At 39.1% G+C, this 11,817-nt stretch overlaps 1 protein-coding gene across 1 annotated transcript; it reads left to right on the top strand.

Annotated features, from left to right (window-relative positions):
• The first annotated feature begins 6 nt into the window (after window positions 1-6).
• LOC115776314 (uncharacterized) lies at window positions 7-10,695 on the top strand. Its single transcript, XM_030723938.1, has 2 exons — window positions 7-1,317; window positions 8,302-10,695. Exons 1-2 carry the CDS (start codon window positions 26-28, stop codon window positions 10,451-10,453), a joined length of 3,444 nt encoding a protein of 1,147 aa, XP_030579798.1. The 5' UTR covers window positions 7-25; the 3' UTR covers window positions 10,454-10,695.
• Window positions 10,696-11,817: the final 1,122 nt, after the last annotated feature.

The raw sequence follows: 11,817 nt of genomic DNA, 5'->3' as shown, positions 1-11,817 counted from the left end.
GATCAACGCTCTGATCAACTACAGCATGGGAGTGAAGTTTGAGGATAAAGTCTGGTTTCAGATCATAGAGGAGGAGAAAACTCAGACAGAAAGTCAGACGTCAGATGTGATCGTGTACAAGATCTTTGGTTATGAAGATAAAACCCTGCCCTACTCTCTGACCATCATTGATACTCCTGGATATGGAGACACCAGAGGAACTGAGCATGATGTCATCATTAGTCAAAGGTTAATGTTATTGCTTCAGTCAAATGATGGAGTTCAAGAAGTTCATGCAGTGGGTCTGGTGATGAAGTTTGGGAGTAATCAACTGAGTGACCAACTTCAATATGTATTTAATTCACTGACATCTGTGTTTGGAGAAGGCCTGGAGAAAAACACTGTAGCTCTCATCACACACTCAAATGGAAGAACACCAAAAAAAGATCTTCAGAGTCTTGATGCTGCAAAAATCAAATCTGCAAAAAATGCAAATAATCAGCCTCTTTACTTCCTGTTTGATAACTGCCAGCATGAAGACCGAGCAGAGGAGGAAGATGAAATCCTGAAACAAAATTACCAAAGATCAGAGAAAGGAATGAAAGCGTTCATAGACTTCCTGCAAAACACAGCATCTCTAAGGCCAAAGGCAACACCTGAAGAGTTAAAGGAAGGCATCAGACTGACCGCCTGCATCCAAAACCTGCAAGACAGAATCAAGTTTACTGAAGTAAAAGAAAGAGAGATGAAACAGAATCAAGAAGCTCTAAAGAAACAGGATAACATGCAGAATGAAGAGTTCACTCCATTTGTTACTGAGGTTTTTAAACATAAAGAACCTATTAGAGAAGAGATGTGTAGACCCGGTTTTAAAACAGCTCTCAGCTGCACCATCTGTGAGGAGAACTGTCACTATCCTGGATGCACAATGGCTTTGACTCACTGTGAGATCTTTATAGATGGTCGCTGTACTTCATGTACTGGAAAGTGTCCTAAATCAGAACATGTGGAAGAAAAGTGGAGATATGTGACCAGGATAAGGAAAATTAAGAAGAATGAAAAGAATCAAACAGAAAGTGGAAACAAGACTAACCTCCTGGAAAATCTTGAAAAACAAATTAAAAATCTTACAGCAGAGAAGAAACAGTTACTGGATGAGTCATACCAACATGTTGTCAAACTGGAGCCGATCGCCCTGAAAGCTGATTCAGTGTCCACTTTCTTTCACTTGGACTTCCTGATCAAGAAGATGAAGGAGAAAGGAGACACAGAGAAGGTCCAGAAACTGGAGGAGATGAGAAGCAGGATGGACAATGCCAAAGAAGCTCTGTTGTACAAGTATGTTCAATTCATAACACTTGGGGGTGAATGACTTTACTTGTATTTATTGCTATTTTTTATTCTTACTTAGAAGTTTAATTATCAGAGAAAAGTGTACAGATTAGAAGCATTTTTGAACCACATCACTGGCTTATTTGGCTTTCTGAATTCTATCTGTCTCGTCAATAGTTTTACATCCTCACTGCGTACGACTTTGGATACTGTGGCTCCTCTGAAAAGGAAAGCTTCAAATCAGAAGTGCCTAACTCCGTGGTATAATTCACAAACTCACAGCTTAAAGCAGATAACCCGAAAGCTGGAGAGGGAATGGAGTCTCACTAATTTAGAAGATGCTCATTTAGCCTGGAAAAAGAGTTTGTTGCTCTATAAAAAAGCCCTCCGTAAAGCTAGGACATCTTACTATTCATCATTAATTGAAGAAAATAAGAACAACCCCAGGTTTGTTTTCAGCACTGTAGCCAGGCTGACAAAGAGTCAGAGCTCTGTAGAGCCGAGTATTCCTTTCACGTTAACTAGTAGTGACTTCATGGATTTCTTTACAAATAACATTTTAGACATTAGAGAAAAAAATTATTCATAACCATCTCAAAGATTATTCTTCATGTTCGGCTGCTTTCAGCACTGCTGGTATTTGTTAAGACTCTTTAGCTCCAGTTGATCTTTCAGAGTTAACTTCAATAGTTACTTCCTCCAAACCAGCAACATGTTTATTAGATCCCATTCCTACTAGACTGTTCAAAGAAGTCTTTCCAATTATTGATGCTTCAATCTTAAAAATGATCAATCAGTCTTTATTAGTTGGCTATGTACCACAGGCCTTCAAGGTGGCTGTAATTAAACCTCTGCTTAAAAAGCCATCACTTGACCCAGCTGTCTTAGCTAATTATAGGCCAATCTCCAACCTTCCTTTTCTCTCAAAGATCCTTGAAAGAGTAGTTGTAAAACAGCTAACTGATCATCTGCAGAGGAACGGTTTATTTGAAGAGTTTCAGTCAGGTTTCAGAATTCATCACAGTACAGAAACAGCATTAGTGAAGGTTACAAATGATCTTCTTAGAGCCTCTGACAGTGGACTCATCTCTGTGCTTGTCCTGTTGGACCTCAGTGCAGCTTTGATACTGTTGACCATAACATTTTATTACAGAGATTAGAGCATACTATAGATATTAAAGGTACTGCACTGCAGTGGTTTGAATCATATTTATCTCATAGACTCCAATTTGTTCATGTAAATGGGGAGTCTTCTTCACACACTAAGGTTAATTATGGAGTCCCACAGGGTTCTGTGCTAGGACCAATTCTGATTACATTATACACGCTTCCCTTAGGCAGTATTATTAGAAAGCACTGCATCAATTTTCATTGTTATGCAGATGATACTCAGCTTTACCTATCAATGAAGCCAGATGACACACATCAATTAGTTAAACTGCAGGAATGTCTTAAAGACATTAAGGCCTGGATGACCTCTAATTTCCTGCTTCTAAATTCAGATCAAACTGAAGTTCTTGTACTCGGCCCCACAAATCTTAGAAACATGGTGTCAAACCAGATACTTACTCTGGATGGCATTACTTTGGCCTCCAGTAACACTGTGAGAAATCTTGGAGTCATTTTTGACCAGGATATGTCCTTCAATGCACATATTAAACAAATATGTAGGACCGCTTTTTTACATTTGCGCAGTATTTCTAAAATTAGAAACATCCTTTCTCAGAGTGATGCTGAAAAGCTAATCCATGCATTTATTACTTCTAGGCTGGACTATTGTAATTCATTATTATCAGGCTGTCCTAAAAACTCCCTGAAAAGCCTTCAGCTGATCCAAAATGCTGCAGCTAGAGTACTGACAGGGACTAGAAAGAGAGAGCAGATTTCTCCCATATTGGCTTCTCTTCATTGGCTCCCTGTTAAATCTAGAATAGAATTTAAAATTCTTCTCCTCACATACAAGGTCTTGAATAATCAGGCCCCATCTTATCTCAAAGACCTCATAGTACCATATCACCCCAACAGAACACTTCGCTCTCAGACTGCTGGCTTACTTGTGGTTCCTAGGATACTTAAGAGTAGAATGGGAGGCAGAGCCTTCAGCTTTCAGGCCCCTCTTCAGTGGAACCAGCTCCCAGCTTGGATTCAGGAGACAGACACCCTCTCTATTGTTAAGATTAGGCTTAAAACTTTCCTTTTCTTTTTATCTGAATTTAGAAGCAGGAAATTAGAGGTCATCCAGGCCTTAATATCTTTAAGACATTCCTGCAGTTTAACTAATTGATGTGTGTCATCTGGCTTCATTGATAGGTAAAGCTGAGTATCATCTGCATAACAATGAAAATTGATGCAGTGCTTTTCTAATACTGCCTAAGGGAAGCATGTATAATGTAAATAAAATTGGTCCTAGCACAGAACCCTGTGGAAATCCATTCATTATTATCAGGCTGTCCTAAAAGCTCCCTGAAAAGCCTTCAGCTGATCCAAAATGCTGCAGTTAGAGTACTGACAGGGACTAGAAAGAAAGAGCAGATTTCTCCCATACTGGCTTCTCTTCAATGGATCATAGTCCATATTACCCCAATAGAGCACTTCACTCTCAGACTGATGATGATACTTTATTGATCCCACAATGGAGAAATTACAGTTAACAGAACACCCATCCAAGAAGACAAACAGAACAAACATGGGGAGATAGGTGAACTGTGGCCATGCTGCCCCCCCTTCTGGAGGCACTGCCATTAAAAAGACAGAAACAATAGTGAAAACATATAAAGATGAGTGAGGAAAAAAATCATCTCATACTGTGTATACATTCAGACATACACAGTATAAGGTTACGGAGGCTGAGTTTGAGTCTGTACCTTCCTGCGTTCCCGTCATAAGCAGCCTTACCAAGGCCAGACAGCTGCCTAGACTTCCTGAATTGCGACGACAAGCCAGGTATCTCCCGGTCCAATCCAGAGAAACCCCAGTGTCAATAAGCCAAATGTGTGTGTATATTCCATTGACAATACGGCCAGGCACGTCATCTTCCACACCACACAGGAATCCATAACGTAGCCAGCTGGAATGTCAATAAGAGGGAATAGGGTTCTCCTTCCCCCAATCTCCTCATGGTGAAAATTTGATCAAAACAATGGAGAGACCAGCTGACCAGATCCATAATTATAAATTCCAGTTTGGAAGTTGTGTGAAGAGACGCTCTAAAGCAGCAAAGCAGGGGAAAAAGGAGAGAGAAGAAAAGTGCGACCGTCTCTGCTGACAGCTGAAGAAAAAAAAAAAAAAAAAGACTGCTGGCTTACTTGTGGTTCCTCGGATACTTAAGAGTAGAATGGGAGGCAGAGCCTTCAGCTTTCAGGCCCCTCTTCTGTGGAACCAGCTCCCAGCTTGGATTCAGGGGACAGACACCCTCTCTACTTTTAAGATTAGCATGACTGTTAAGTTTTCCCAGTAATTATTGTGGGATCTTTACTTTACAGTATAAAGTGCCTTGAGGTGCCTGTTTGGTGTGAGTTGGCGCTGTATAAATAAATTTGAATTGTAAAAGTGAATTGAAAACGCTGAAACAGTAATGCATCCTAAAAAAAATTAATAATTAACTTTAACCCTCCAGCGTTAATAATGGTTAAGTTCAGGGGACAATGAAGTGGTATGAAGCGGGCCCCAAATCAAATCTTGCTTAGGGCGCCGTCAAGGCTTGGGCCGACTGCTGTAGGTGAAGACAGCAGCAGCAGGGAGAGGAGCAGCCAGAGATGCAGGCTTTGGAAACTGAGGGACAGAGTGAGTGGGAAAGTGTAGTACGTAAGCAGGTAGTAATGTTAGGATAATACAGGGACTCTGAGGTAATGGAGGTAACTTTAGCTCTTTTAATAAGAATGATGAGCAATGGCGATTGATTAGTATCAGTATTTATTGGTATTTGCATACTTCCCAAAATCTGGCAGCCATGGCACCTTAATCTGATAAAATACCAAACGGTCAAAGCTGAGAAGCAAAAAAGCAGCAAGTGTTCATTTTAGGCTACATCACAGCATTTTAGATATTTAGGTTAAAGGTGTGTTGAAAGGCTGCAGGGTAGCTTGAATTTGTAGCCTCTATGCTGGTTAAACATGTTTTAAAAAACACTCAAACAGGTGAAATAACAGATTTTAAAAAAGCCAAATGATGAATAAAAGCTTTGTAATTTAAGCATTACTAAAATAAGTGTACAAAAAAGGATAAAAGTATTATTATCAAAAGGTGTGCCCACACTGAATAAGAGTAAGACAGTGTCAAATTCTTTTAAGACATAGTTGCAGGCCGGTCTAAGCCAAAAATGCCAGGGTTGATTTTTTTGTCCAAGTCCAGCCCTGCCTACTGGAATGGAGTGGGGGATGAGGAGTTAGAAAAAAACCCCTCGGATTCTAAAAAGTTCTCTGTCGCTGCGACGGATTTCCTTTGACACTAAGTGGATCATCGCTGACATGTTTTTCCACGCCTCCACCGCTCTCTGCTGTGTTTGTGTGTTGTGCTCGCTGTGCTGAGAATTTCAGCTGTTATTTCTTTCTCTACTTCAGCTGCCAGAACAGATTGCTACAACCAGACATACTGCTAGCGAGCGCCACCATTAGCACTAGTAATCATCCAGTACCGGAAGAACCCCTTCCCAGTCAAAATATTTTTGATACTTTAATCCCTGATTTGTGACTAAATATAGACCTGCAGTAGAAACATATTTAGGAGAATGCTTGTGAATATAAAGCATTACAACATTGCGCTCATGCAGCCCCCAGTTTTTCAACATAAACACTGATAACAACAACAGCAGCAGGCAGCTGTTTTACTGCAGTCTGTCTGCACAAGCGCAAAGAGGCAAAGCCGGTGAGCTCAGATGGAGCGGAAGAAAGTTTTTCTCCCTGTAACCTCCATTAAACCTTTACTGGGAAACAGCTGGAGGTCCTTCATCAACCAGCTGATCAGTAAGTGAAGAAAAGAGAACTTTGTAGCTGCTCCATCCACCCTGTTTGTTTCACACAGGGAAAACTGCAGTACGGAAGTTAAAATATGCAGATGAACTGTTAATATGAAAAAAGTATTTCTTAACCAGTTACTTGGAATAATCGATGGAATATCAATAGAATACTCGATTACTAAAATAATCGATAGTTGCAGCTCTAATTAAATTTGCAACATACCATAAACCAATGCATCACCTTCTCACATAGGAGCAACATTATTCAGGTGATAGAGCGATTGTTGTAAGTAAGTAAAGACAAAAAGACACAAAGTGCTGTACAAAAATTAAAACACAACATCAAAAAAACAAACAAACAGATAAAACACCATGTTCAAAACATATTAACATTACCATATTAAAAGAAAAATAAAGTCAACAGAAAGTCTGGTTAAACAGAAACTTTTTCAACAGCTAAAAAATTTTCATTTTGCTTTGTGAGAGACAGGGGTGGGAAGTAATGAAGTACAAATACTTCGTCACTGCACTTAAGTACATTTTTCAGGTATCTGTACTTTACTTGAGTATTTATTTTTCTGACTACTTTTTACTTTTACTCCCTACATTTTTACACAAGTATCTGTACTTTCTACTTCTTACATCTTCAAACAGACTCGTTACTTTTTAACACATCTGAGAAAACATATAAGAGACAATCGTATTGGCGTTTCCTCCATCACCGGGCTTATCGGCTACAAAGGGATTAAATACACAAACCCATATAATTAATGTATCATTTATAGCACTATAATCAGGGGTCACAGCGGGCTGGACCAAGTCCGTAAGCTGTGCTCCAGGCATATAAACAGCTTAGCTACTGAAGAGGAGCGAGCATGAAGGGAGCAACGTGTGGCAGGTAAATGCAACGTTTCTAAATGCTCAACAAATATCAGCAAACACACAAAGTGTGTGCAGTTTGTCACACAGTGTGTCTGCTAGCTAAAAGAAGAGCTGCTGTAGGAGAGCAAAGAGAGAAGTTCACTCAGACATGGAGAAAGAGGACAGGAGAGGAAGAAGAGAGGTTAGAATTAAAAGGTAAGGACTGAAAACAAACTGAGGTATGCTGACTTTGTGTTATTCAAAGATTGTATGAAAATACTGCAGTTTAGCGTGTATTAAACAGGTTAGCTTGCTGTACTGTATTTACAGTAAAGCTCTGTGTTGGTGCACAGAGGCTGTGTTCATGGTCAGAGTTACAGGTTACATCAGTGCAGCAGAGATGAGTTTGAATCAAAGCTGCTGATGCTGAGATTCATTCACTGAGTCCAACATTTCTACAGCCTGTATGCTGTCAGTGTAGGGGATGGAGATCAGCTCAGATAGCTGTGAAATACTGGGTTACATCTTTGTGAGTTCAGTTCATCCACACAGAGCAGTAAACCTCAGAACAGCAGCAGCAGGTCAGCTGATCACAGCCTGCACACCAACATCATTTACTGCAGCTACAATAGAACGATGTGATTCTTCTCCCCATGCAGAGCCACTACAGCTGATCTTAGGGTTCCTCCACCTTCTGAATCCCACTGTAACCCCTGAGTATCCTCATGTTGGTGTTTAGGTGGAGACACAGTCACCCTCTACTATGGAGGACACAGAGAACAGAGCTGTGTTTAAATTCCCTTTCACAGTTTGTGTCCTACAGAACAGATTCAAGCTGAGTGCATTTCAGAGCCTGTACTTTTTTACTTTTACTTGAGTAAAGAAGTTGAACCAATACTTCAACTTTTACCAAAGTATTTTTTTAACACAAGTACTTGTACTTCTACTTAAGTATAGAATGTCAGTACTTTTGCCACCTCTGGTGAGATACATTTTACATAAGACTGTTGACTTATGTAAAATGTATCTCGGCATTCAAAAATAATTGTTTGAAAAAAAAAAAAAAAGAAACATCGGATTTGTATTGGTATTGGCAGAAATCCAGAAATAAGAACAATAATAATGATCATAATGTTTATCTGTCCATTGAAGACATTCTCTGTTTTTCTCTGCAGGAACTGTCTCTTCTCATCAACATATGAAGACATCATCCTAACTAGTTTTCTGATCCGTTCAGGACCTCCTGCTGTCTACCAGCTGAGACCAAAGAAAGAGAAGATTGGAACTCTGACAAGAATAATTGTTGGTGAAAAAAATCCAAACAAGACAAATAGAACCATCTTACTTGTTGGTGAAACAGGAGCAGGAAAATCTACTCTGATCAACGCTCTGCTCAACTACACCATGGGAGTGAAGTTTGAGGATGAAGTCTGGTTTAAGATCGTAGAGGAGGACAAGGGTCGGACGAAAGGTCAGATGAAAGTTCAGATGGAAGGTCAGGCAGAAGGTCAGATGAAAGGTCAGACGGAAGGTCAGATGAAAGGTCAGGCAGAAGGTCAGATGAAAGGTCAGGCAGAAGGTCAGATGAAATGTCAGGCAGAAGGTCAGATGAAAGGTCAGATGGAAGGTCAGGCAGAAGGTCAGATGGAAGGTCAGGCAGAAGGTCAGATGAAAGGTCAGATGGAAGGTCAGATGAAAGGTCAGGCAGAAGGTCAGATGGAAGGTCAGGCAGAAAGTCAGACAGAAAGTCAGACCTCAGATGTGATCGTGTACGAGATCTTTGGTTTTGAAGATGAAGCTCTGCCCTACTCTCTGACCATTATCGATACTCCTGGATTTGGAGACACCAGAGGGATTGAACACGATGACATCATCAGTGAAAGATTATTGGACTTGTTTCGATCAGATGATGGAGTTAATGAACTCCATGCAGTGGGTCTGATGATGAAGGCGAGTGATAATCGACTGAGTGACCGACTTAAGTACAGCTTTGATGCAGTGATGTCTCTGTTTGGAAAAAACATGGAGAAAAACATTGTAGCTTTGATCACACACTCAGATGGAATGCAACCTGAAAATGCTCTTAAAGCTCTTGAAGATGCAAAAATTAAATGTGCCAGAAATGAAAAGAATCAGCCTCTTTACTTCCTGTTTAATAACCATCAACATAAAGACCGACCAGACGAAAATAAGATGATAAAAGATTCGTGGGACTTTACACGGAAAAACATGGATCATTTGACAGTTTTCTTGGGGAAATCTAAACCTCAGAAACTGATGAAAACAGTTGAAGTGTTAAATGAACGCATCAGACTGAAAGCCTGCATCCAAAACCTGCAAGAGAGAATCGAGTTTATTGAACTAAAACACAGGGAAATCACACAAATCCGAGAAGCTCTAGAGAACCAAGAAGCTCTGCAGAAACAACAAGAACAAAACATTCAAGACATTCTCAAGAGTCAAGAAGCTCAAAAGACACAAGGAGCACAAAAAAGCCAAGAACTTGAAAAAATTCAAGAAACTCTAAAAAAACACGAAAAAGAGATGAACAATAACAAAAACTTCACTGTAGAAATTGATGAGGTCTACAAAGATAAAGAACCCATTGATGGTGGGATGTGGAGGGTGGTATTTTTTGAAGGAGCTGTCTGCTGTACAGTCTGTGAGGAGAACTGTCACTATCCTGGATGCACAATGGCCTGGTATCCTAAAGACTGTGAGGTCATGAAAAAAGGCCGCTGCACTGTTTGTACCAAGAAGTGTCCTGTGTCAACTCATGTGAAAGAAAAGTGGAGATATGTGACCAAGACCAGGAGAGTTCAGAAGACCAATGAAGAAATGAAAAAGAAATATGAAACTAATAAGTCAGAAAGTCAGTTGAAGAGGACTGAGGTGGAAAGTCTTAAAAAGGAGATTAACAAACTGGAAAAAGATGATTCATTGCTGAACAAATCAGAAATGCAACAGAACTATGAAAAGAATAAAAAAGAAAGTGAGAGGAAGAAGAGTCTTTTGGAAAATCTTGAAAAAGAAATGGAGCAGCTGACAGCAGAGCGATCAAAGTTACTGGATGAGTCGTACCAACATGTTGTCAGACTGGAGCAGATCGCCCTGAAAGCTGATTCAGTGTCCACTGTTGCCCACTTGGGCTTCCTGATTGAGAAGATTGAGAAGGAGGAAAGAGACACAGTGATGGTCCAGAAACTGAAGATGAGAAGCAGAGTGGATGAAGGAAGCAGACCAGCTCTGGGATATGTGTGGAATAAACTAACAGCATTTGGGAAAAGAAGTTTAAGGACCTGTGAAGGAGATGAACACAAGTACTGAAACTTTTTAATCATGAAAAATGTATTTTATTATAACCCCAATAGCTTTGATAACATGTTCATATTTTAACAGAAATTTGGTGGAGGAAGATTTTATTGTGTGCAGGGTTCTTGCCAGAAAAAATTTTCAGCTTGGTGCATGTGTGTTTGCGGGGTTAGTTAGCTTTAGCAATCTAATATGTGTGTATTGTGACAGAAATGTGTGTTGATATATATTTTACGTATACACTGATAAAAATATCCTGCCCTCTCTACATAATAAAATTAAGGCAACTATTTGCATAATTTATTTATGTTGATAAAGCAAGACTGTTCTGTGTTTAAAGTACTTACTTATTTCTTTACATGAAATATAAAATCCAAGTAAAGTGAACTTAATTTTGTCAAGTAGATTAAGCAAAACTAAACTTTGTATAAATCACTCAACTTTTTCAATATAGTAAATGAAATTAGCAAGTAAAAGCAACTTCATTTCATTATGTAGATCAAACAAAAAAACTTTGTATGAAATAATTAATTTTGTTATGTTATGTTTGTAATGATTTTTCTGAAGTAGAATTAACTTGATTTTTGCATGTACATGTACAAGCAAAACTATTTGGTAAATGGGCTAGTTCTTATATTGGACTTTTCTACTCTGCTGAGCACTAATACAACACTTACCAGTTCACACAAGCACTTCCATGAGTTATCGTCTAACATTCATACTCCAATGCTTGTGTCGGAGAGCAACTTGGGGTTCAGTATCTTGCCCAAGGATACATTTGCATGCAGCCTGGAGCAGCCAGAAATCGAACTGCTGACCTTCCAATAAGTAGGTGACCTGCTCTACCTCCTGAGCTACAGCTAATTTAATTTGTATTCAAATATTTTTTTTAGATTCTTAAATTATTTCTGAAAGTGAAATTTATTGAATTTATAACAGATTGAGCACAAATGCAGATTCTATTCACTATTTTACTATTCCTAACTTAAAATGAGAGTTATTTTAAAGTAGCATTTCATATTGAACATGTATTCAATCTTATCTGAATTGCATGCCTGATAATGACAACAACTTAAGTGATATTGGGGGAAAAAAGCATTTCTCACGTCAGAAATTATCACTTTTTTGTGCCACTTGTTTTATTTTGAATATGCAAATATGTGAACAACACACCAAAAAAACAGAAATTTTGTCTCCCCTAGAAGTGCCAGACCAATTGACAAAGATGATTTAGGATGAAAGCAAAAAGAGGAAAGGCTTCCAAGCCATCAGGATCTTTTTTCCGTATCAGATTAGAAACACACACTACAGCAAATTAAAACAGCACGTATTAAAAAAAAAAAAGCTTTCTCCTATCAAAGGAGATCAAATCATTTAAA

Source organism: Archocentrus centrarchus, unplaced genomic scaffold (genome assembly GCF_007364275.1).
Source record: "Archocentrus centrarchus isolate MPI-CPG fArcCen1 unplaced genomic scaffold, fArcCen1 scaffold_30_ctg1, whole genome shotgun sequence".
NCBI classification, from domain to species: domain Eukaryota; kingdom Metazoa; phylum Chordata; class Actinopteri; order Cichliformes; family Cichlidae; genus Archocentrus; species Archocentrus centrarchus.
Note: the sequence above shows the minus strand (reverse complement) of the source record. Positions and strands in the feature narration are given on the sequence as shown.